Below are 24679 nucleotides of genomic sequence, written 5' to 3' on the forward strand. Positions count from 1 at the left end.
GGAGGAAACACCCCACTCATTAAGTCATATTAGCACCAAACCCTGGGTACTCCTCATCAGAACGATGCTCCCGTAAAAACTCGGGCGGCACCTCATTACTGCTCTCCCTACTCAGCGCAGGGCTTGCCAGCTCGTGGCCCTCGTCCGGCCCGACCAGCAGGTCGGGGGGCACTTCATTATCGCTCTCAGGCTCCCCGGTGTCGGGCTCACGGGGCTCGTCGTGCAAGTCGACCAATTTGCCGTTACCGTTATGCGCTGCGTTATTCAGCCCTTGGCCCGAGTTTCTCAGGTTTGTGGATCTCCCGATATGTGGCGTAGGGCCACCCTGATCTCGGCCGCCATCATCATCACCGACGTCAAAACCCGCAGCGCGTAACGTGTCACGCAGCATGCCTTCCGCCTGCTTAAACGCTTCCAGCTCCGCGCCGATAGCGCATATGAGCAGATTCCACCCATTCTCTTCCGTGGTTTGCAATCGTTCCTCCAGACCCGCCATCACCGCGCGCATCTTGTCCAGCTGCGCATACATAGTTTGTTCGGGTGGCGGTGGCGACGGCGGGTCACCCTCTCTGCCCTTGCCCTTCCCATTGCTCGCCACATCATTCCCAACCCCACTCATCTCCTTCCTCAACTCCGTTTCAAAGTCCGACACAAGCTTCACCGCCCCAGTCCAGACCTCCACGCCGGCCTCGAGAGCCGCCCTCTCCTTATCCACCTCCTCCTTCCGCCCCTCCAGTATCTCCACTTCCCCTTCCCACCACTCTCTCGCCATCTCCGCCGTCCTCCTCTCCGGCCTGAGGCGCAAGAACTCCGCCCCGCCAGGCGACTCTTGCAACCCGCCTTCCCCACCAGGCCGCGGCCGCAAAGACGCGAAGAATTCCCCATCCAGAGGCTTCACCCCGGGCCGGGTCAACAAGCCCGTAATCCGCCCCTCCACCTCCCTCAGCGCCCCGCGATAGCCACTCAGCCCGGCCTCCCTCCGACTCCTGACCTCGTCCACCTTCGCATCCAGGCCTTTCAACCTCCGCCTTAGCCCCTTCAACCGCTCCTCCAACTCGGCCATCTCCGCCGCCACCACCTCGCGCTCCCCCTCCAACTCCCTTAGCTCCTGGCCCAGCGGTTCCGCATCGCCATGCGCCTCCAAGCCGCTCAACTCATCCGCAATCCCATCACGCCGCCCGACCCAGCGTCGGAGGTGCGCCAGCGCGCGCTTGCGCGCCCCGACCGCCGACGTCAGCTGCGCGTCTTCCTCGGCCTTGAGGTCGGCCAGCTGCGCCATGGCGCGGCCGAGCCCCGCGCGGGCCTCGCGCAGGCTGGGCGGGCGCGCCCGCGGCTGCCGCACGGGCACCAGCGTGCCGGAGGATGTGAGGGTGCGGGGCGCGGAGGGGAGTTGGTCGCTGAAGAGGACGTGCCGCCGCGTCGATGTCCCGCGGGTGGAAGGAGCGGTGGGTGTGGTGTTGGTTAGGGTTATGCTCCGTGTGCCGGCGTCGCTCGCGTCTGAGGGGGTGCTGTGGGGGTTTGTGGCGTGTGGTTCGAGGTTGGCGGCGAGGCCGGTGGATTGGGCGTCGAGGAGGTGTTGGAGTTCTTTTTGGAGGGCGCGTTCGCGGCGTTGAAGGTTCAGCCAGATAGCGTTTGGTTTGGGGTCGTAGTCTCTGCTTCGAGTGACGTTGTGCGAGGAAGAGGTGCGGTCAAATAGTACGCTGTTGATGTTGCGGGCGAATGATGATGCTTCTAGTTTTTGCGGCGCTGTTGGTGATGAGTCCCTGTCCTCTTCATCGCGATAGAGCATTTGTGAGGTTGCGATCGGCGGCGGGGGCCCTGCGAACAACGGTTGCTGCTTCTGTTTCGGACGCGAGGAACCATCGTCGCTCAACTTGTCGCTGTATCTAAGAGATGGAGAGGGGCTTCGGCGGGGAGAGTAAAAGCCCTTGCGATCGTTTTCGGGCGAGGAGGATAGGAGTCCATCGTCCGGACGGGGGGAGAGATCGGACAAGGCGTACTCGCTCGGCTTCTTGCGGACCGGAGGACTCGTTCGGTTGTGCAACGGCAGAATCGGTCCCTCGTTGCGGGCGAACCCCAGCCGGGGGAGGTAGGAGAGTTTGTCCGACATTATAACAATATCCAAAGCAGACTAATATTGGTCGATCGCTTCAAATAATTCGTGTGTTGGCGATGACACCATTTCCAAGAGCGCCAAGAAAGGTTGGGTCGCCAAGAATAGGACAAGATGCGGTACTGTGGTTATGACGATAGCGATGATGAGTAGAGGCACAAAGAATACCGTAATAGCGACGAGGCCGTGTATGGTGATGATAATGCAACGTTTCGGGTATTCCTCTTCGATGCCTGAAGTTGTGTTCCGGAGGAAGAAGGTCCACGAGCACATGCCATGTGCGTTGCATGAGCAGGTGCGGCTGATAGTTGTGATATGATTGGTCACAAGGCGATCATCCACAGACCCACACGATTGTCAACGTCACGCAGCCTCTCACCAGCTTTGCTCAATTACACAGCAAGTCTTGTTTGTGGGTCTAGAACGACTAATACTTGCCCGACAGAAGATCATACTCGGGTAAAGTTCCGGGAGGGGATCTCAAAGCGCCAGGCCATAACAGGCCATCGGTACAAACAGCTATGTCAAAAGCAAACAAACAACGAGGACATAAGCAGCTGGGAAACGGTGCAGTGTCATACCAGCAGCAAACAGATCTATTGTGAGGCCATCATCGCGACCCTTTCGTTGACAAAAAGCTACCGTCCCGGAACCCCAGACCCAGATACGAACAAACGAGATCAAGAGAGCTGACCAATGCCGAGGTGGTCGACATCAGCCTTGACAATCCGCAACGTGTTGGTGTTGCCCATGCCGCCCTGTGGCCGTCTGAGTTAGTGACGCGTAATAAGTTATAAGCGGGGGGGTTAAGGCCTACCTTCCAGCCCTGCACGACCACGACAGTTTCGCCCTCGGTGAGAATGTTGAGGTCGATGGCGTGGCTGAGCCCCCACTTAATACGGCGGTCGACATCCTCCTGCCAGTTGACTTTGGTGAAGTCTGGCTTGGCCTCGGGGAAGAGGAACGGATAAACGCCACGATACAAGTGAGCGTACCGGGAAGAAGAAGGGTTGCGGGTGATCATGATGATGGGGCACACAGGCCGGTACTTGGAAATCAGGCGGGCCGACTCGCCAGACGTGGAGAGCACAAAGATGGCAGAGGCGTTAAGGTCGAGCGAAGCGCGGACGGCAGCCATGGCGCACGACTCGACGGTCGGCACCGGGCGCTTGACCAGGGTGCAAAGCTCCTCGAAGTGGCTGACGTACGGGATCGAGTTCTCGGCCTTGAGGCAAGCCTCGCTCATCTCACGGACCGCCTCGTTGGGGTAGACACCCTTGGCCGTCTCACCGGAAAGCTAGGAAGTGGTGTTAGCGTACACCAGGACGAGTAGCAATCGCTCAACGTACCATGACACAGTCAGCACCGTCAGTGACGGCGTTGCCGACATCGCTGATCTCGGCTCTCGTGGGCCTGGGGTTCTTGATCATGGACTCGAGCATCTGCGTCGCGCAGATGACGGGCTTGCCGGCAATGTTGCACATGGCAATGATCTTCTTCTGGGCCGCGAACACCTCGGCGGCGGGAATCTCAATACCAAGGTCGCCACGGGCAACCATCACACCATCAGTCTCGGCAAGAATCTCGGGGAAGTTGTTAAGACCCTGGCGGTTCTCGATCTTGGCGATGATCTGAATGTGGCGGCCCTCTTCACCAAGGACCTCGCGGATATCCTGGATGTCCTTGCCTCTCCGAATGAAAGCTGTGTGGTAGTGTCAGCCAAGTCAACTGCGCTAGAACGAAAAATCCAAGCCTCAGCGAGGCGTCGAAACTCACAAGCGAAAACCATGTCAACATTGTTCTTGACACCAAACCGGAGGTCGTTCTTGTCCTTCTCAGACAAGGCGGGCAGGTCGACGTCCGTGTTGGGCAGGTTAACGCCCTTGCGGGACGAGATGTACCCGTTGTTCCGCGCCCGCGCCTTGATGTTCTTCTCGTCGACAATCTCGAGCACTTCGAACGCCAGCACGCCGTCGTCCACGTAAATGACACGCCCAGGCTCGATCACCTTGGTAATGTTCTTGTAGTCGACGTACCTACCAGCGGTCAGCCCAGGGCCTCGGAAGGGAGAAGAGAAGACTCACATGTTCTCGGTGCTGCAAGCCGTCGCATATTGTTCATCGGTGGTGATGTTGATGATGGCGCCGGCCGAGATGGGGAGATCCGCATCGTCAGTAGTGTTACCCGTCCGGATCTCCGGCCCCTTGGTGTCGAGGGCGATGGCGACCTGGCGGCCCTTCTGAACCCTTTCAGCCTCACGGGCATTGTCGATGACGGTCTCTGCAGAAACACAACTGTCAATGGTCGATCTTCAATATGCCAAGATATGCGCTGCGGATAGGACGGGCCGTGTTGGTGGAGCCGGATCTGTTGAGCGGACCCGGAGCATCCACCAAGACCCTGGCCTAAGATCGGCGCTGGGCGCTGAATACGTACGGTGGTATTCGTAACTGCCGTGGGAGAAGTTCATCCGAACCACGTTGAGGCCAGCTTCGCGAAGTTTGTTAATGGCCTCGACCGAGTTGGTCTTGGGGCCGATGGTGCAGATGATCGAAGTCCGGCGCAGGTTGCGCTCCGGCTGGTAGGCCGTGTCAAGCTGCGACAGCCATTCAATCTTGCCGCCGAGCTGGAGATGGTCGAGAGCGGTTGCCATTGTTTATGGGTTGGCGAGTCGCGAAGAATCGGGATAACGACCACGAAGTTTCTCGCGGGGAGGATCTGTGGTTTTGAGGTCTGGGAGGACTACCTAGTTAGCAATCTCCGACTCCGGAGCCGATAGCGCTTGGGGGAGGAAAAAGGAGCCGTTTCGCGGATTGCCCGGCTTGAGAGTAAGAGAAACATAAAGAGGAACGTAAAACCAGGCGGGCACGGAAAACTCCTCAAGCCCAGCTGAATCGGTCCCCGCGGCAGGGCGAGGGTGGCTTTCCGCCGCCCCGCGACGAGGCAGAAGTGATACAGCGCCCCGCCATCGGGACACGACAAACAACGAGCAAGAGGTCCGGGAGGGTAGGAAATAGAGAAACTCACCGAAAGAAACGCGATGGACCGAAAACCTCAGGGGATGGGGGAAGATGATGGGAATCGAAGGCGGCGAGAGATGGAGAAATTGGTTCTCTGCGCGAAAAATTGTTCTTGACAACCCAATGCTCCCACCCCTTTTGGAGGGGAGCTTTCCCAAAAGCTTTCCCAACATCCCACGGCGGGGTACCCCCCACCTTCGCGCCCCTCTCCGACGTGGGCGGTCAGAAATTATGGGCCTGGAGGTACGTCCGATCAAACTCCTTCGCACCACACGATAGCCCGTATTGTCCCCCGTGCTGGCCACATGCGTGCTGACTATGCATTCCCGCTTCGGGTAGAATCCGCATGGCGCTGTGGCACTCGATTCAACTTCGAACAGTTGTTGAACCAAGGCATTGACCCTCAACATTCAAGGTACCCTGGTACCTTATCCAGATCGGATAAGCCCCACCCAGCACCCGGGCGGTGTGGACTGTTTTTGTTCCATGTTGCGGAAGGCTGGTTTCCCGTGTTATCCCACGTGACCCGTTGGTCCAAGCTCGGTTCCATTTCTTGGCGAGGGTGCTGTCTTGTGATCGGTTGCCCGCCTCTTGGGTGGCCTCGTCCCAGTCTCCCCACCTCGCCGCCTCGAAAACCAACCAGCATCACCGACGAACTCGGCCTCGCGTCGCAACCCATTCCTGTCACTCGCCTCGGAACCAAAATATCGCTTCAACGGCGACTTCGGCCTCGGGAAATCGCAAGAAACTATCGCAATAAATCATCGCATTAAATCGGCAAGATGGTGGTGGGTGCAACCCCTTCCCGGCGCTCGTTCGTCGGGGGTCGCTTGCTGCGGCCCTGTCGTCGTTTCGGAGTCTAAGATCGCTCCCAGTTCCTCGACTTGCTGACGTTGGGGTTATGGTCAAAGCTTGGACGGTTGACCCATTATGCCTTCGACGCTGTTCTGTGTAAGTCGTCTTCACACCGCCCTTCGCTGCGCGAGCTGCCCAACTGACAGTTCGCGTCCCAGTCTCCGCATTCCTAGCGGGAATGAAGCGCTCGACCGGCTTGACGTGAGTAAATTCCTCGATTCACCGACCCTGTTGTCCCCGACCCCGTTGTCCCGACGACAAGTACACCGCACAGCGACCGCGTACAGTGCAGCTAATCGTTACCCCCCGCTTCCGGGGATCCGTCAAGGCCTAGTTTCAAGACAGATAAGGTCTCCGGAGACAACAAGGAGATGACGAAGTGGGTGGACAAGTACCTCGGCGTCGGCGAGTGGGTGATGGACCAATCTGTTGCCATTGCGGGCTCCAGCGGCTGGTTCGAGCGGACCCGGTAGAGCCGGAATCTCCAGATGACAGACAAAGCGCTGGGAAGACGGAACTGATATCACCCCGGGTGGGATAAGAGCTTTCCATGCTCAGATGCGGTGGGCCGGTCGTTCGTGTCCCGGCGATCCACCGGGTTCCGGATTCGTCAATCGGGTGGTCTCATGGGTGGCGTTTTGGGTTTTGCCTTGATGCTTTGCACGTTCACGCTTCAAAACCAGTTGTATAGGTTTAGTGCAGCATGTTGCAGCATTTTTTTGCGCATTTCCCGCTCCGTTTTTCCATGTTCTATTGGTGCCACCCCGTGTCTTTCCGATCATCCGCTCGGGGTGATGTTAACCGAGGCTGCCAGGGTCATGAGACTCCGCTTTCAACAACAAGTGTTCCTAACCAGTTGTGACACGCTCTATAAAACAACTACCTCTCCAAATGCATCGGGGACAAGTTAGGGTCGAAAGTGATTTAGCACGACTTGACTACCTAGATAGATAGGTAGGCACATTTCTTGCGCAGTTTACAGCAGAAAAGGGTGACGTCCATGTCCATGTGAGCGGATGAAACATAAGTACTTGACTCTACCCTTACATACCATTTGGTGGGCCCTTCTGGCTGTGGAAGCAGGTGAGGTTTGTCCCTTACCTAGGTACTTAGCAATCGTCGCTTCCACTGAACTCCAAAAGCAGAAAGAACTTGTTTCCTTGAGCCCACCGCCAATATTGGTTATCACCACTCGTCCCAACCGCCTGGGCTCCCTTTGGCCAAAAAAAAGCCGAACTTGAACGCGGAGCAAGAAATCAAGAACAGAGAAAGAAGTAAAACTGAAAAAGAAGAACAGGAACAAGAAGAGGTAAAAGAAAACCAGGAAAAAGAAGCGGTAAAAAAAAGGCGAGCAAGATGAATTAAATAAACGAAACCGAGTCAAATAAAAAAAGTAGGCATTGTGTTATCACCCTGGGAAAGCGCCACGCTTGGCCACGGCCCTTGCGACCAGGCGGGTGCGATGCTTCCAGGTTACAGACGAAAGGTACTACCCAACTCCCGATGCTCCCAGTTCTCATTTTCCATTGCCTCGGGTTTCCTCCTTTCTTGTTCTCTTTGCCTCGTCATTATTCTCATCCGCATTTCCCTACATCCTAGCCATCAATTCTTATTGGGGGCCATTTATTATTCCCAGGCAAAGAAAAACACAAGGTTCGTACATGGTACAGTTGCCTTTCCCCAGTTCCACACTGCGAGGTCTGGAAACTTGGAGCTAACAATTCAGAAGGATATTAAGACCAGGACACAAAACTGATAGCGCCACTTGAAACCAATGCAAGATGATGACATCAATGGAATCTGATGAAGAGAATCAGCGGGTTGGGGGTGGCCAGGGCAGCACCTCTGAAGCCCAGCCTGGACCTGGGAGCTCTAGAGCCGACATCGAACTCCAAACGCATCCTATCGGTTCAGAAGGACCGGTTCCAGGGGGGCCATCTGGAACTGAATCCGAAGTTGGATTGGCACAAGCCACGACATTAGACGAAACATCGACCAGAAGTCAACTGCAATTGGAAAACCCGCCATCGAGCGAAAACCCGCCATCGGGCGCGCCATCAGCCCCAGAACAAGCGACCATCGCGCCTAGCACGGCCGCTCCCCATCAGCCCCCGCCGGTGCCAGTGGTTGAGCCATCGCCACCGTCACAACAGCGAGGGCTACCGGCAGCGCAAATTGAAAACATCGAGACCGTTATCGACTGGGCCGAGAACGATCCCGAGAACCCTCTCAACTGGTCCAAGGGGCGCAAGTTTGCTCGCATCCTTCTGAGTGTTTTCCAAAGTATGATGGTCCAGTCCGCTTGTTTCCTGCACGTTCCCAGCTTTTCGGTGCTCAGGAGCGACCCCGGCGTCGACGGCAACTTGGAGTTGGTGGGCTTTCTTCTTTCGCTGTATCTCGTTGGCTTTGCGGCCGGGCCGTTGTTGTGGAGGCCACTGAGCAGATACTTTGGCTCGACCCTTGTGGATTTGGCAACGGGCATGCTCTTCATGATTGTCATGTTCCGTCCATCTGCACCATGCCCCTGCCGGCCTTCGTCATCCTTCGGCTCCTCGCCGGGATCTTCGGTGGCGGCGTTTTGGCCAATGGCCCGACCATCATCAACGACTTATTGCCGGGTCGCGCGGGAAGATAGTATCGGGTTATGTACGCCTGCGGCCGGCACGTGGGGTGGACCATCGGGCCTGTGGTCGCCAGAGCCACAGGCTTAGGCGCCGACAAAGATAGATGGCAATTTCTCGTCCTCATCCCAGGCGCTGGTGTTGGCGTCGCGGTTATGCTTCTCGGCATATTACTCTTTTGCGTCGACTTGGAAATTGAGACCTACGGCCCAGTGGTGCTCGAGGCCAAAGTCACCCGCCTCCGGAATCGGAACAACAACCGCCAGTTCCGTTCGGCACTTGATGGAGAGTTGACATCCCGGCAAAACTTCAAGGCGGGAGCTTTGGAGCCCCTCAAGGCTCTTTATACCGATCAAAAATGCCTTCTGTACGCCATCCTCTTTGGTTTAGCGGCGGCGGTTCACTATTATATGCTTACAACCATGGACTATGTCCTTCTTGGGGCTCACTCGACAACGCACATCTTCATCTATGCCGGGCATATTTGGCTCTTCTGCATTGGGTGCTGTGCCATGCTGGTGGGATGCGGTGCGAGTGATCAGGATATGACTTATGCAGCGCTTGAGCCGCGGCGGGTGCAACCGCGGGGGGTGCACCTCAAGTTTGGCGGTGCTTCCACCGCCTTTTTCCTTGCACTTTACGGCTGGGTGGCACGTACCGAGTCAGCAGAGGGTGTCATTGCTGTCCTCCTGTTCATCACGTTAGCGTAAGTTTGGTTCTCTATGTCTCTTTTCACGATGACATCAAGCTAGCATGGACTTACAACAATGGTGTAGGGGCGTGACAAGCACGTACTTCGTATGGTGCACCCGCAAGGTAAGCCTCTGCTTTCTGAAAGGGTTGGGGAGGATTGATGCTAACGGAATACAGGCCATGGAAAGCAGTTTCACAGGTGACGGAAGTAGCTATGATGTGGCTGTTGCCCACGCAGCTTGTGCTATTGTGCTCGCCGTTTTTGGCGGGCTGTTTTCTCCGTTCACTCTGCTCATGGTAAACTCCGCGGACTCCACGCACCCGGAGCCAGCAGCGGGGAACACCTACCACCCGGGGCCAACAGCGGGGAACACCTCGTTGGTGGGCATTTGGGCGGTGCTTGGTAGCATTGTATACTTTGTCCTGCAAAGGCAGTTGGGCAAGGAAGGGAATGGGGGGGCCGGTGGGAGCAATAACGACAATATCGATAGGGAATTGGGGGCGGCCTGTGGTTGAGGCTCGGGTTTAGGCGTATCGAGCGTTTGAGGAATTTCTATCTAGTAGCGATGCATTTGGGGGATTACTAGGTTGTTTTATAGAGCGCGTGACCACTGGCTGGCTTTTCCTATAAATAAGATACTTCTCTCTTCTTTCTCTTTTCCTAATTGATTTTCCTCCTTTTCCTTCCTTTCTTTCCTTTCCTTCTTTCCCTCCTTTCCCTCCTTTCCCGTTTTCTTGATTGCTTGCTCCCCTTTCGGGTTCGGCTTGTTTTGGCCAGAGGATGCCAATCCAATCCCCTGTTGTGCCGCGCCGCAGTGCAGGCTGGGCCTGATACAGCTGTTGCCTCCGCTAGCTCTGGTCGCATCCGAGGCCGCGATACCGAGGCCGCGATGCCGAGTCATCCATACTCATATGAGTAAGCCGGATTTAAACTTTTGTTTCCTTAGCCTTTCAGGCAACAAGCCCCTAGACTAGGTACCTAGGTTGGGTCATCATCTTGAAGGCAGCCGCTTTTGGTTTACACATGATAATAAGGGAGGTACCTAGGTAGTTTCGCTTTCAAGTCCGAGGCCCAGAGGGTCTCAACTTTAATGAGATGTTGCACGTGCGCTCTACTGAAGGTAAGCCTCAGATGCTTCGCAGACGCCCTAAAGAGGTCTTTGTGAGCTCGTAGGCACCGATTCAGGTAGACTTTTAGGTAGATTAGTTTATTCAGTAGAAGATGCGTATCAAAGGTCCGAAGTAGGGCTTATAAAGGGGCCAATCAACGCCTGACAGCATTTCCATAACATTTCCGATATCATCAGCAACTACATGTCCTTCAACAAACTAAGAGCATCCCTTCTCTCGTACCATTCCCCACCCGCATTACCTAACTTTCCAAAATGAGCGCCAGAACTACCAAGGCTCCGCCACCTCGGCCCTCGCCCCTATTCGGTGTTCGGATCGAAGTTTACCTCAAGGTTAAAGCCAACTTTGAAGCCTTCACCACACACCTGCAAAGGACGTCGCCCGATGGCCTACCGGGTTACTGGCGGGCTTGGGACTTTGATCTTGGCAACGATACCACCGATGTTAAAGCAAGACGGACACAGCGGGACCAACTCAAGAGTATAGTTATAGCGGCTATAGATCACGTCATCGGGCCTGATCACGGATGGTCGTGCGAATATGAGGGGAGTTTGAAAGAAAAGTTGCTTCGATTGGACAATCCAAGAAAATGGTGTACGTACAGGGTGATATTTAATGCTTTGAAGGTATATCTACTAATACCAGTATAGGGGGGGTCAAGATAATCTCACCGCCCATGTCGGCATCGAAGCAGTGGCAGTTGGAGATAGACATGGCTTTCACGGGACTTGACAAGTTCTTTGATTTCTACACTGACGATTCCTGTGGCTGCCACGTACATGTATCACCCGGACCGACCATGCAAAACGGTTATACCCTAGACCAGCTTGTCAGGATGGCTCAAGGGGCCTTCTTTTGGGAGAACGGCTTATGCGAGCTTCTGCCGCCGAAGCGCCGGACGAACGAGCACGCCCGGCCAAACTACACTGCCTTTGCTACCAGCGTATACCAGGCGGTCCCCCGAACTGGCTGGGGCCAGGTCTTCAATGAAATCGAGTCAGCTGCCAACAGCCGGTTGCCCCAGCCCGACCTTCTTAAAGCGTTACAACGAGGGCCAAACACTACCCGAAATCTCTCGACCGACTTCTCCCCCGTCGACAAGATTGGTGCCATTGCACTACGCCGCCAGGCCGGGACCGCCTCGGCCATAACCACTATCCACCGCATCCTCCTCGCCGTAACGCTTCACATCAGCGCTCTACGCTACGACTTCGACAGCGTCCGAGACCGCAAGGATTACACCACCGGCGAAGAACTCATCAAGGAGCTCGCAGGCTGCATTAAAAAGCTCCCCGAGACCTGCCACGGCTCCCGCTTCGTCGCCTTCCTCAAATGGTCCCTCGAGTCCTACGCCGACGGCAAATCCTACACCACCCAAGAGATCAACGCGCGCGAGGAAGCCCTGCACCAAGGGAAGACCCCTCCCGCCCAGACCTCCCACCGCCCCGCCCCCGGATTGTCGTCGTCATCCCAAACCCCCCCAGCAGCAACAGCACGCGCCTCTGCCACCAGCGGAACTGCGACCTCGGGCCCGCAGGGACGCCAGGGCCAGGGCCAAACCCCCACGCGAGCGCCCGCCGCAACCAGCACGCCCGCTCGCCGAGGAGGCGGGGCAGCCGGCGGCGGCCAAAGCACCTCCACAACCTCCACAACTGCCACACGGAACCCTGCACCCCAAGCAGGTGGAGGAGGCAGAGGCGGAGGTGGACCGACTGCCTCCACTACACCCGCGCGGACATCTGGAGGTGGTGGTGGTGGAGGTAGGGGTGGTAATACGCAGGGCTCGACATCGGCCGCCCGGGGCGGTGGTGGTGGGGCGACGACACGTCTGCCTGAGCGGCCTGCTGCGGCGGCGTCGTCGACGGCTCGGACGGCGGGGGGGTCGAATAGTACTGCTACGGCTAGTACTACTAATGCTACTACCACGCCGGCGGCTGGTGGTGGTGGTGGTGGACGGCAGCGGGAGGGGGGGCGGGAGACGTCACCTGTGCGGAGGCCGGTGGCGCGGAGGAGGCAGGGGGGGGCGGAGGGCTGAATGCGGGGGTTGGTGATGATGATGTCTGGCGGGTTTGGTGGTGGGGTGGTGGTGACGTTGGGGGATATGGACTGGAGGCGGGTTGGGGGGAAGGGGGGAGTGGGTTGGTGACGGTTTGTAGAACGGTGTGTACCTATATGTGTTGAGTGGATTGGGGTTGATGATGGTTAGGGGTGAGCTGGGAGAGGCATGGTGCCGGGCATAATTTATCTGGTTCAGCTATTTGGTGTAGATGGAAGCAAGGTATTTTCTAAGATCGACTCTCAATGTCGATAGCATCGACTTGTGTCAGTTTCGAGACAAGTATAGCGCATTGTGACTAGACATAGCGTATCTGGCATTATTGGTCGGCTTCACTGTTTTGCCCTATTTTATAACCTTCTAGGCCCCCAAGCCTTCTTTCCAGGAAGCCTGCACCATTTGAGTTCACATCTAGTTCAACACTAAAAGACAAAAGGAGATGGGAAGGCACGAGATAAGAATAACTATATTATAATAAATATAAATCCCCAAATCCCCTTTGTATACGAAACACAACCGACAACACTTTTCTGGAGATTTGCGTAAACCTAAACAGTTTCCCTCCATTCCTCGTCTGAGGATAGCTTTCTAAGTCAAGAGGCGCATCATCCGTCATATCCATTCAGACGTTGACGCCTCAATGCTAATTCTGTATATAAAGTTCAGTCGCCCCCGAGGGTTCGAAAGGGATTAACTTCCTCCGGACCCATGTTTGATACGTATAGCTCAGCTTGGTTATTCTCGCAGCTGTATATATTGAATATTCTTTTGTAGTCCCGCCGTGACATGTTATCGCACTCAGCGCCCTCCAGATCCTCAATGAGCACAAGGTCGGGCCTCTTCTTCCGAAACCCATCCAGCAGTGTTTCCCAGCGACCATTGAACAAGCGGACCTCACTTAGCGTAAGGACTCTGATCTTTTCCGGTAGTTGTTTAAAAAGTCGCACTAGCATGGGAAGATCGATATTGGTATTAAAAAGGGAGATATCCGTTAGCTGTTTTCGGGGCCTTAGCCCTAGAACTCTTCCAAGCTCTATTGTTGCCGATCTCCTCACCCAGCCACTTATATCCAAGTCGAGTCTCTGTAGACTGGACGTGTCCAAGCAAGCAGACAGAAATTTGCTAACGCCTTCCACGTCTCGATCCCTGAGAGTGCCGCCATAACTGAATTTGAAGTCCTTCAGCTGCTGCATCCCAGATGAGAACTCTTGTTTCCTGTCTGGGGCTGGCGCGAGAGTTCCAGGGGACCCCAAAAGCCACAGTTTGATACCAATGGTATAGAGCAAGGTACCGGCTCTTCGAGTGGCATCTAATAGGTCGACAATGCATTGATAGTTGGGTAACTCGAGGTCGTATATGTCCGCGTCATGACTCGTCATCGGCTGGAGTATAAAACGGAACAGTATTTCCCAAACGTCTCCTTCAGGAGTCATGAGTTCCTCTGATTTGCCGTCGGGATTACGCTCTGAAAACTCCAATGCCCGCGCGCAGGGCATTCTTGCAATTGCGGAACTGACAATGTTGACGAATTTCCCACTGTTCAGCAACGAGGTCTGCTTTTCGAGAAGGAGCAAATATCTTTTTTGGATTTCCTCCAGATGTACCCGACGGAGGTGGTCGTCCACAGAGTATTCGCTGTTGTCTGGATCCCCCGGCGCAACTTGAAGCCGACGTAGTGTAGATTTGGCGGCCAGTCGACTATCAATCATCTGCGATGCCGTTTGTTGACTAATGCCCTTAATACTCCCCATTTCCATCTCGTCGCTAAGCCATTCGACTCCTCTTTGGAGTTGGTCGGCTTGATTTGAGATGAACAGATCGAAGTTGGTAAAAGAGGGGTTGTAGAAGTCTAGAACCACTCGCACAGCGCGAACACCCTTGGCGATGCCGCGGCTGCGAGAAATCTCGTCCAAGCGTACAAGCGATGACTCGTCGAGTCCGATACGCACGCTTCGGACGAGCAGCTGCGAGCTCACGTTGCAAAATCGTCGACAGACTAGGCGAACATTTTGGATGTCTACCATCCCAGGCTCGTGGCGTTGGACGACTTGAGCGTTGAAATCAAAGTTTTCCACATGCTCGAAGATGCCGAGAAGAAGCTCGTCTGGTAAGTCTAGGACTTTTGAGCTTTTCGGATATGGATGCGAAAGCTGGTTGATATCATTGTGTTGAGGAGTACTCTGGGTAGATGTATCATCGAGATTCATTTTGATGGGGTGGACCTTATATTCACTAGTAGGAAATGATATCATCTTAACGATTATGAAGTAGAAAGTCTTTCGTTGTAAGGTTGAAGCTACTCGTTCACTAGTGGGAAATGGCTATGGGAATTTATACAGTTTTCAAGGAGCTCGAGGGGTTAAGAGTTAGCAACTTAGCGTCTTCAAGGCGGAGTGAAGAGGCGCTATCATGATGACATTGACGTATTTCTCGCTAGCTGATGACTTCTTATTACGTAGTTGATGCGTGATTTATTTTACGATGTAGAAATGACGTTCGTTTAAGAGGTGGCCGTTGTTGTAGTCACTGCAAGGTATATACGACGACGTAACTCGCGTATGAGGCCGATCTGTTCTACGGTCCACATCCGAGTGAATTTTGGGTTACCCAGCATCGTTAGCATACTTTTGTGATTAGCAACTCCTCTCTTGGATACACTCGACGGCTTAGGTGTTCAATAGGTGCGCAACGTGTAGGAGCTACAATGTTGCCTCGGCCGTCACCATGGTGAACAAGAGCGGGTGCCAAGTAGTTCTATCCACCCAAACGCCGTTCACGGCGGGAGATCGCCGAGAGGTCTAGGGTACCTATGTAAAAGCGGACCACGCAACCTGGTTGCAATATGCCGCTGCGTTAGGCCGTTGGGAGGTAGTGGATTGGCAAGTTGCCCAAGTAGATGGATGATGGCCTCCAGGATCAGGTGATAACCCGTGACCCACTGACCCTTGTTCAAGTTGCAAGCCGGGTTCGCGGCTCGAATATCCGCGGACAGCGGCGATGAACGGGGACAACATCTAGGAGCATCGAGCGCTAAACGCCGTGAGTTGAAGCTGAAGGCCAAGCTTTTTTTTAGCGTGGCGTCTCGACTCCGTCTCACAACCCCAGACACCGTGTTTGATCGCATCCGATCCGATCAAGCGCGGGACTGGGACTGGCTGCAGGGGCTGGATCCGCGACACGATGCCGAAGCGAGTTGCATCCGAACCAAGTTAGCAGTGTAACTACCGAATTCGGATTGGAGACGAGAACAATTGGCGGGGACAATCTTGCAGAACGAGATGGAAATTGGCAGGAACTCTTGGGTTGGGTTGGGGCGAGTCTGCAGGTTGCCTACCTACACACCTCAGCAGGCTCACGGTTGAGGTGCACGGACCACATGGCTCTTTCCCCAGGCTATTCCGCCAAGAGTACACAGTAAGTTGAAGAACACCACAACTTCTTCTATTCATCAAATTCATCAAACGTAACTTCCATATCCGTGTGGGGTGTGCGGGGCATTGAGTTCGCCTTCCATCGCGCCTCGAACTCAGGGGACAGTTTGTTTCGAGAATCAATTCCGGCAGGGCTGCGCACAGGACTGTTTGCCAAGCGCGAGATGATGCGCGACAAGAAATGGTGGGCCCCTTTTGGCCCCTGGTTTGCTTCGTCTGCGGTCTAGAAACACTGCCCTTTCTTGCCTTTCGAACCCCCAACCGAACCCCCCACGTACGCGCAGAGCTGCCACCGCTTTTGGACCCCATGGGTCTCACGTCGACGCTGGGGGTCGGTATGTTCCCGAGGGGCATCTCCTTGAAACCTTCTTGACGGCCTTCCTTCGTAGTCCTGCAGACAACAGCGCGGCAGGTCCAGGGCCACATCCATGTAAGCGCTCGGAAGCCTTCAACCCCGATGCGCCCAGCCAGTCGTCGCGCTGGCCACGCGAGCCCACTCCGAAATGGCATGTCGAAGCCTGGGAGTGGCCATCGCTAACGCAGAACAACAGGTTCATCCGAACCACCGGGGAACGCCCCGGGCCATCTTGAAGCGAGCGCTGTGGAGTCCCCTCGGTCGACCAGGTTCTACGCAAGCATCCTCGCCTCAGATCTACGGTCCCTGTGCGGGTCAACATCAGACGACCATCGAATCCCGGGGTGCGGCGCACGTCAGGGAGCCTCAAGGAGGCTCTTGGCAGGGCCCGAGGTCTCGACTCTTCGCCTCGCCTAACCCCAGTCTTGCGGCATAAGCGATCCTCCCCCTAGCATGGGAGACGTCTAGCCGTTTCCAGACCAAACGACGATGCCCCTCTACCTTGGCTCATGCTCCACCGCCGTCTTTCAATGACGCGCCAGTATGATCGCCATTAGGGAGCGCGTGCAATGAGCCAAGTCCCTGGCTCGTGTCATCTGGTGTTCCGTCCATCATTCTCCACCTCCCCCAACAGAGGGAGAGACATGTATATAACTTCAGGATCCGCCGTCTGAGCCCATCCATCATGCTACTCTCTCATCCAGCTCCTTGTCCGCCTTCGTTCTTTTTTGTCTCTTGTCCAGTTCTGTGAACTTTCGTTTCGTTTCGACACTCTTTCAGCTTGGTCTACGTTCTCTACAACCGCCAGGCCGGTTTTCGATTCTTCGACGCTCAACTTCACCCAATTTCTCTCAGGTCTTTCTGTCACCATGTACTCCAAAGTCGCTGTCCTTGCTGCCCTGGTGGCTTTTGCTGAGGCCCGCTTCGGCCAGGAGGGCACCGTCCAGGGCGTCATCTCTGCTCTGGGCAACTTCGGCAACCCTGGCCAAGCCGCCACTCTTGCTGGTGCCAGTCCTGGTGTTCTGCTTGGTGGTGCCAATGCGTGCGCCAAGGTGAGCACATGCAGTCTCACTGGTTGATATCTGATGTTAATTGACCCATCGTAGCTCGAACTTGCCGACCAGATCGTCGCCACGCTCGGTAACGACCCCGAGGTCATTGCTGCCGCTGCTGCTCTTGTTGCTGCGGAGAAGAACTTCAACCCCTTTGCCTCCGCCATCCCCACCATTTGCTCGGATGCCAGCCTCCCCGTCACCCCCGAGCTTCGCGGCATTGTTCCCGCCGTCGACCCGGCCGTTGCTGGCTCCGACGTAGAAAATGCCAACGCGGCCTCGTCCATTACGAATCCTTTCAACGCCGACGGCCTGAGCCAGGCTGATGTTGCCATCGCCAATGGCTTCAGCAACTTTACCTCCCAGGGATCTGACGGGTCGACCGCTGCGCCTGCTGGCGGAAATGCTGGCGGTAACGCCGGAAACAATGGCAACAACGGCAACAACGGGAACAACGGCAATGGCAACGCTGGCAATGGTAACGCTGGTAACGGCAACAACGCTGGAAATGGCAACAATGCCGGCAACGGCAATGCGGGTTGCGGTGCCGTGCGCACGCTGACTACCGTCATTGCCGCTCCGACTCAGGGTGCCGACGCTGGCAACGGCAACGGCAACGGCAACAATGGAAACAATGGCAATGGCAACAACGGCAACGGCAACAACGGCAACAACGGTAACGGTAACAACGGTAACGGTAACGGCAACAACGGAAACAACGGCAACGGCAACAACGGCAACGGCAACAACGGCAACAACGGTAACGGTAACAACGGTAACAACGGCAACAACGGAAACAACGGCAACGGCAACGGCAACGGCAACGGCAACAACAACAACGCCGCCGCCGCCGACTTCGGCTCGTGCGACCCGACGATCCAGTTCACCGGCGGGCTCGGCGGGCGCCCGGCCACCGAGTTCACCTTCCAGTCCAACGACGCGCAGATCGCCGCCAACCAGCAGGAGGCCCTCAACCCCAACATCATCACCAACCGCATCTGCGACGAGCTGACCAACATCTGCGACGCCAACCAGGCCGCCAAGGATATCTGCGAGGATGCCCAGGCCCAGATCCAGGCGCTGGGGACCAGGGATGCGTCTACGGCGCAGGCGTGGAATGGGTTGCTGGGGTTTTAAGCTGTGTTGGAGGGGTTGAGTGTGGGTGGGTGGGCGACGATGGTGAGGGGTGACTGGGTTGGGTAACATAACACAGTCGAGGGCGTGGTTGATGGGTTGGGGTGGCGATGTGTTAACGAGTTCCTTTCTTGTCGGGGTTATCAGCCTTGGAGTTCTTGGTGACGGAGTTATTGATTGGTAGCTTTCTCGACAGACGTGAGAAGTGTACAATTTGACTTGATTTGGGGATCTGTTTGTGCATTTGTTCTCCTGTGATCTCGTTTACTTCCCAAGCAGTTGAGAAGTGTATATCTATCTGATGCTTGAAGTCACCCTCAAAGTTTGTTTCTTTGGCCATTGGGTTCAGCCGAGCCCGGTCCCATGGCACTCAGATATAGCCCCGAGCGGCTCAATCCATTCCCCAAATTCGGATCAACCTCCCGGCACTAATGCATGGCGCCGGCCCGCACACTGAACTAATACCACATACAGGATGCGGACCACACCGCGGGTTGCAATCGGAGGTACGGAACTCGGCAAAGGTGCATATCGGGACCGTGAATGGAACTCTTCTCGGTTCTAGATATTCCGGTTGGTGGGAAACAGCCCCTATCTTGGCCAGATTCGCGAGTAGCGTCGTAATATGTGTAGTGGAAAGGAGGTTGAAGAAACCGTGGTGTCTTGGAACTTGGCAACGGATGGCGTCATATATGGGCGAAGATGTGGGCTTTGGTTTACGCCTCCACAATTGCCTCAACCTTGGTTGCTGGTGAAGTATGAGATATTATTGCCAGTCTCTTGTAACTCACCTTGAGGAACGATACCTCAAATTGTTGCCCGTCGTCCAAGACAAGCGTGTACAGAACTAACAAAATGAAAGAAGCACTCGTAAGCAAAGGTTGGCCTCCCCCAGCCTTTTACCACCCCCAAGCCAACCCTACCTAACACACCTCCAGGGACCATAGTCCAAATCGTGGACTCCCCATCCCGACACCCAACGACGACCAAGTCCTCATCAAAGTGATCGTCTCGGGCTGCAACCCTAAGGACTGGAAGCTCCCCGACATCTTCGACAACTCCTTCAACCAAGGCGACGACATCGCCGGCATCGTCGAAAAGGTCGGCGTCAATGTCTTCGAGTTCAAGCCAGGCGACCGCGTGGCGGCCTTCCACGAGATGCGGACGCCCGGAGGCAGCTACGCCGAGTATGCCATCGCCTGGCAACACACCACCTTCCACATCCCGGCATCCACTACCTTCGAAGGTCCGTTTCCCCCGCCCCCTTTTACACACAACCCCCCTTTCCCCTAGCCCTCGCAACGCAAACTAACCCCCCCGCCCCTCCACCAGAAGCCGCCACAATCCCCCTCGCCGCCATGACCGCCGCCGTCGCCCTCTACCTGCGCCTGCACCTCCCCCAACCCTGGTCCCCCTCCCCCCCAACCCCCCCACACCCAGAGCCCACCCCCCTCATAATCTACGGTGCCGCCACCGCCGTCGGCACCTTCGCCATCCAGCTCGCCCTCCGCAGCAACATCCACCCGCTCCTCTGCGTGGCCGGCCGCGCCAGCTCCTACGTCTCCAGCCTCCTCGACCCCACGCGCGGCGACGCCATGATCGACTACCGGGCCGACAACGAAGCGGTGGTGAATGGGTTGGTGGCGGCGTTGGAGAGTAGGGGGTTGGTGGTGGCGCATGTGCTGGATGCGGTGGCGGAGGGGGGGAGTGTGGAGAATGTGGCGGAGGTGTTGAGGCGGGTGGGGAGGAGGAAGAAGAGGGTGGGGGGTGATGGGGAGGGGGAGGTGGATGCGAGGGTGACGTTCGTGTTGGGGGGGGAGAAGAAGGGGTTGCCGGAGGGGGTGGAGAAGAGTATCACGCTGGTGGGGGATGTGCATAATGGGGCGGAGGACTTTGGGTATGTGTATTATCGGTATTTTGCGAGGGGGTTGCGGGAGGGGTGGTTCAAGCCGCAGAGGAGTGAGGTGGTACCGGGGGGGCTGGGGGGTGTGCAGACTGGGCTGCGGTGGCTGAAGGAGGGGAAGGCGAGTGGGGTGAAGTATGTTTATAGAATTGGCGAGACGGAGGGCGTTGAGCGGTAGATGACAGGACGGTAAGGCGACGAAATCTCTTGGGGCGGTGCCCTTGCATGTTGTTTGCAATATCTCCCTGTCATGCTGGCAGAGCATTCGATTAGCGTCCTGCCAACCACTATAAATAACGCAACCTGACCGTAAGCCAAAGCTGTACGACCTGCAAACCCGAATCTATACATTGCCCAAACTCCCATGTATTCCAGACGCTTAATCCCACAACTTGATCTCCCCCTTCGCCCCTGCTGTGAACACCTTGCTGGTCTCTTGCTCGGACCAGGCAACACAGTTGACCGATCCGCCCGACCCATCGACTGTAATCTTTCCGTACATCTTGCACGTCTTGAAGTCCCAGAAACAGACGCTGCCCCCTGTGTCGCCTGACGCAACGAATTGCCCGTCGGGACTGCAGGTGAGTCCGATGGCGCTGCCGGCGGTATTGTGGCCGCGCCATGCCTTCTTGCGGTGCTGCCGGAACTTGTCGGAGCCAACCGAGTAGGCAACGATCGAGTTGTCGCTGCACTGGTAGAGGACGTACTTGCCGCTGGGATGCTGGGCGGATTTTGTGAGAGCAAACATGTCAGGTTCGCTGTGAAAGGTCAGTAACGGAGCATGCCTGAAAGGAAGTGGTGTGAACGAACCTGATAGTCTTGATCTCGACGGGAATGCCGTATTCCCATACCCGGAGCGAGCGATCGTCGGACGTCGACATGAAACGGCGGTTTTCGTCAATGAACTCGATGGTGTTGATGGCGCCCAAGTGGTGGTCGTACTCCTGCACCGTTTCGTTGCCCGTACGGCTATCGTACTGCAAGATCCGGTTGTCCGAAAGGCCCGCCAGGAACTCGTGCCCATTCTCTGCCGAGGGGTTGAACTTGATGACGTGTGGTGTCTTGCCGCAGTTGAAGCGGTTGACACATTGCCCCGTCTCGGTATCCCACAGCCGAATCCTCCTGTCGAACCCGCCAGACAAAAACCTTGTCCCGTCGTTGTTGAACGACAAGTCCGTAACGGCCTTGTTGTGCGCCGAAAACGACCGCAGCACCTCCTTCCTCCGGTACACGTCCCAGATCTTGATCATCCCATCCGCCGCGCCCGACAACCCGAGATGGCTCGACCTTGGGAACAACTGTAGCGAAGTAACTGGCTTGCTGTGAGGCTTCCACGTATACACCAACTTCTTCGGAATGAAGTTGGTTACACTCCCCACCTCCTTCGTCAACGAAATATCCAAGTCCTGCGGAACATGCATATACGTGCGGCCCAAATAATCATGCTCGCTCTCCCCAAGAAAAGACGTCGTCTCCTCGCCCAACTCCTCGGCCTCTCTCCTCCTCGCCAGCGACGGCGCAGGCGCCTGCACCAGCGTACCGCTCGGCACCACCTCCTCCTCGTCATCCTCCTCCACAATCTCATACTCCTCCCCACTCCCCAACTCCTCCTCCTCCCCCTCCCCAACCTCCACCTCCTCATACCGCTCCCTCGTATACCGCGCCCACGGCCCCACATACGCCCCATCCCCATCCGCCACCGTCGCATCGCCCTTCCCCTCCCTCCCCATCCTCAACCGCCGATGCAACTCCTTCTGCTCGCGATTCGACATGCCCTCGCGCTGCGGGCCCCCCGAACCCGCGCGCTCAACAGCACGATGTTTAGCACGGAACGTGTGCTCCGAGATGAAAGTCTCCTCGGCGTGACCCGTGAGAACATTCTTGCGCTTCTTTTGTTGCTGTTGTTGGGGGTCTGTGACGACGAGGGCGGAGGAGGATGCGGAGGCGGAGTCGCTGCGAAAAGGGTTCGCCGGCCCGAGGCGCGCGCGCGAGAGGTCGGCGCCCGTGTAGGGGAAGACGGCGTGGTCGGGGCCTTGCGACTCGCGGATGATGAGGGCGTCTTGGACGGTGAGGTTGGGAGGGTAGTCGCCGAAGTCGGCCATCTTTTGGGAGGTGGGATTCGCGTCGGTTTCGATTGGGGGTAGGTGGTTTGGTGGGTTGTTTGGGGTAGGAATTGCGATGCGGCGCGTGAGGTGGCTTCAAGCTGTTTAGAATGGTTGATGGGTTGAAGATGGATTGGGACGAGGCGAGATAAGATAAGTGGGTGCCGACAGAGCTTCTTTTTTTGCTGGGGCGGTCGCGCACGGGCCATATCCTAAACAGCTTCTTTTGCTTTGGTTGGAGCTTGTGTTTCCTGCAATGTTTACTTGACGAGTTGCAGGTTGGTTTGTTTCGAGTCCTTAACAGAGTGATCGTCTCAGGGAACTAGTGGTCAGGATCACACAATGCCGGGAGCCCAAGAAACCAAGGCAAGCAACAAGCAATTCTTACTACACATAAACATAAACAACCCCAGATCATCCCATCGTCTGGTGTATAGTACAGCGATGTTGGAAAGCCCCACAGCCAACGCCACAGAGAAATCCGGCCATGACTGCGCCAATCCAGAAGAAACAGAAAACGAGCCCGCGGTATCATGTCCTTTCCTTGCGCTAGCCGACGGGCCGGGGGCCCCCAAGTCATGACATACCTCGCGGAGTCATGACGTGAACGAGGTATTATGCCTGCGCCAGTGTCAAACCCCATCCACCACCGAAAGCCAGATACAAGTCATTCATTACTCCCGTCGCCATGTTCTTCGTCCGCCGTCATGTATATCGTATCCATGTCCGACCCACCATTACCAACACCCCGTGCCGCCAAAGTTCCATCTATGTTGATTGATGCGGACTCGCCGCTCTCGAAGCCGATCCATCGTTCCGTTACCGACATGCCAGAATCTTCCTGAGACCATGGTCACAGAGAACTGTCTTGGATGAACTAAACAAGTTACGAGGACGCCTAGTGGGCCTCGTCCTTGATCAGGGCGACGATCATGCTGTACAGGTAGAAGAAGAACAGGACAAGGTGGAAACCGAGCTTGGTGAAGGATTCCTGGGAGTAATCCGTTAGTCTCATGTCGCCACAAAAAACGACGATCCGTCATTTACCTTCTTGTGCACATTCAGCTTCCTGAAGATCTCGGTCGCGTCCAGAAGATGGGTGTTGTCAACAATCCTGTTTCGGTCAGCGCCCGGTTCAAAAGTTATTCCCCATATCGAGAGTATACGTACTTCTTGACGTTGTATCCAAGGAGCGGCAGGTTGAGGATAAGCGGAACCCAGTATCCGTTGATCAAGAACAAAAACGTCAGGAATCCGTGGACGGCGACTTCGGGGATGATGTACGTGTTGAGACGGTTGCAGAGGTCGATGGGGTTGATGTAGTCGCTACGCGCACAAATGTGTTAGCATCACACCGTATGAGTAGAGCAAAGCGTAAACAGCGGCGCCGTGACGTAGCAGAATCGTCTAGCGATTGTTGCTGGCCACCGCGCACGCCACCACCTGGAGCACGACGCCGCTCCTTTCTTTCTTCCGAGGATTCCGTACCATTCCAGATCGCTGTACATGATGGTGAAGAACACCTGAAGGAAGAGGTTGACCGCATTTATAATGACGGCGAACAAGTATAGCCACGCCTCGCCCGACATTTTGGCGGCTCGCTCGAGTAATCACTCGGTTTGTATTTGAAGCTTGAGAAGACGTGACACGGGTTGGTAACCCTGGTGTGCGAAGGCAGAAGTTGGAGATCTGCGCAAACGATGACGACGTTGAATGGCGCGAGCTTGTCACGGTCGTTGCGCGGCGGGTAGACTTGGGAGTTTTAACACTTTGCGGCAAGTTATGGTGTTATTGGTCCGAGCAGAAGCTGTACCGGAGGCAAAGGACAGGGTTTCGATCGTTGGTGTGTGTTGATAAAGGGATGAAGACGCTCAACACACGTACGTGGAAGGCTGTGGATAGGATTCTTAAGCTTGCTGTGCGTGGTTGGTGGTTGGCAGGCGGTGCTAAAAATGATGCAAGTGGGGCGCGGCTGGAGCTTGGTTATCAAGTGGTCCAAGCTTGCGATCGCTTGTCGGGCGAAGGGTGGATTCACCGTGGATGTATGTAGTTCATACAAAAGAAATGTTCAGTTAAAAAAAGGAAAGAAAAAAAGAAGAAAAAAAACGCTGTTGAACGGGAGCCTTTCGCTAGAAAACGCTGCGCTCTACCGATTTGGAAAATCAACGCTGTTGCCCGAAGGCGAAAGTAACTTCTGGCATTCTTTCTTATAA

At 55.8% G+C, this 24679-nt stretch overlaps 9 protein-coding genes across 9 annotated transcripts; 5 read left to right on the forward strand and 4 right to left on the reverse strand.

Annotated features, from left to right (window-relative positions):
* Positions 1 to 19: 19 nt before the first annotated feature.
* On the reverse strand, positions 20 to 4583 carry F5144DRAFT_497864 (pyruvate kinase; the record flags this gene model as incomplete). Its single annotated transcript, XM_066786230.1, has 7 exons — positions 20 to 892; positions 1343 to 2131; positions 2827 to 2871; positions 2931 to 3410; positions 3463 to 3815; positions 3890 to 4149; positions 4507 to 4583. The coding sequence occupies 7 exons, from the start codon at positions 4581 to 4583 to the stop codon at positions 20 to 22; spliced, it is 2877 nt and encodes a 958-aa protein (XP_066640167.1).
* Positions 4584 to 5729: 1146 nt separating this feature from the next.
* Positions 5730 to 6502, forward strand: F5144DRAFT_361246 (uncharacterized protein). The gene is made up of 4 exons (XM_066784397.1): positions 5730 to 5921; positions 6009 to 6084; positions 6147 to 6189; positions 6323 to 6502. Exons 1-4 carry the CDS (start codon positions 5916 to 5918, stop codon positions 6459 to 6461), a joined length of 264 nt encoding a protein of 87 aa, XP_066640168.1. The 5' UTR covers positions 5730 to 5915; the 3' UTR covers positions 6462 to 6502.
* A 1279-nt stretch (positions 6503 to 7781) lies between these two features.
* F5144DRAFT_605937 (uncharacterized protein) lies at positions 7782 to 9818 on the forward strand (the record flags this gene model as incomplete). The annotated part of the gene is made up of 4 exons (XM_066791467.1): positions 7782 to 8634; positions 8700 to 9315; positions 9386 to 9425; positions 9480 to 9818. The coding sequence occupies 4 exons, from the start codon at positions 7782 to 7784 to the stop codon at positions 9816 to 9818; spliced, it is 1848 nt and encodes a 615-aa protein (XP_066640169.1).
* Positions 9819 to 10639: 821 nt separating this feature from the next.
* Positions 10640 to 12468, forward strand: F5144DRAFT_615225 (uncharacterized protein; the record flags this gene model as incomplete). Its single annotated transcript, XM_066791795.1, has 2 exons — positions 10640 to 11027; positions 11084 to 12468. Exons 1-2 carry the CDS (start codon positions 10688 to 10690, stop codon positions 12466 to 12468), a joined length of 1725 nt encoding a protein of 574 aa, XP_066640170.1. The 5' UTR covers positions 10640 to 10687.
* Positions 12469 to 13151: 683 nt separating this feature from the next.
* F5144DRAFT_539596 (uncharacterized protein) lies at positions 13152 to 14696 on the reverse strand (the record flags this gene model as incomplete). The annotated part of the gene is made up of 1 exon (XM_066787124.1): positions 13152 to 14696. The coding sequence occupies one exon, from the start codon at positions 14694 to 14696 to the stop codon at positions 13152 to 13154; it is 1545 nt and encodes a 514-aa protein (XP_066640171.1).
* Positions 14697 to 17144: 2448 nt separating this feature from the next.
* Positions 17145 to 18464, forward strand: F5144DRAFT_497646 (uncharacterized protein; the record flags this gene model as incomplete). Its single annotated transcript, XM_066786218.1, has 2 exons — positions 17145 to 17327; positions 17382 to 18464. 2 exons carry the CDS (start codon positions 17145 to 17147, stop codon positions 18462 to 18464), a joined length of 1266 nt encoding a protein of 421 aa, XP_066640172.1.
* Positions 18465 to 19123: 659 nt separating this feature from the next.
* F5144DRAFT_623396 (uncharacterized protein) lies at positions 19124 to 20542 on the forward strand (the record flags this gene model as incomplete). The annotated part of the gene is made up of 4 exons (XM_066792147.1): positions 19124 to 19275; positions 19409 to 19648; positions 19708 to 19711; positions 19904 to 20542. Exons 1-4 carry the CDS (start codon positions 19220 to 19222, stop codon positions 20540 to 20542), a joined length of 939 nt encoding a protein of 312 aa, XP_066640173.1. The 5' UTR covers positions 19124 to 19219.
* F5144DRAFT_539602 (WD40-repeat-containing domain protein) lies at positions 20389 to 22721 on the reverse strand. Its single transcript, XM_066787125.1, has 2 exons — positions 21175 to 22721; positions 20389 to 21122 (listed from the first exon to the last, which is right to left on the reverse strand). The coding sequence occupies exons 1-2, from the start codon at positions 22464 to 22466 to the stop codon at positions 20744 to 20746; spliced, it is 1671 nt and encodes a 556-aa protein (XP_066640174.1). The 5' UTR covers positions 22467 to 22721; the 3' UTR covers positions 20389 to 20743.
* A 485-nt stretch (positions 22722 to 23206) lies between these two features.
* Positions 23207 to 24218, reverse strand: F5144DRAFT_361800 (cornichon). The gene is made up of 4 exons (XM_066784398.1): positions 23955 to 24218; positions 23637 to 23792; positions 23514 to 23580; positions 23207 to 23457 (listed from the first exon to the last, which is right to left on the reverse strand). The coding sequence occupies exons 1-4, from the start codon at positions 24053 to 24055 to the stop codon at positions 23365 to 23367; spliced, it is 417 nt and encodes a 138-aa protein (XP_066640175.1). The 5' UTR covers positions 24056 to 24218; the 3' UTR covers positions 23207 to 23364.
* Positions 24219 to 24679: the final 461 nt, after the last annotated feature.

The sequence above is a fragment of the Chaetomium tenue genome, assembly GCF_020726465.1.
Source record: "Chaetomium tenue strain MPI-SDFR-AT-0079 chromosome Unknown F5144scaffold_6, whole genome shotgun sequence".
NCBI lineage: Eukaryota > Fungi > Ascomycota > Sordariomycetes > Sordariales > Chaetomiaceae > Chaetomium > Chaetomium tenue.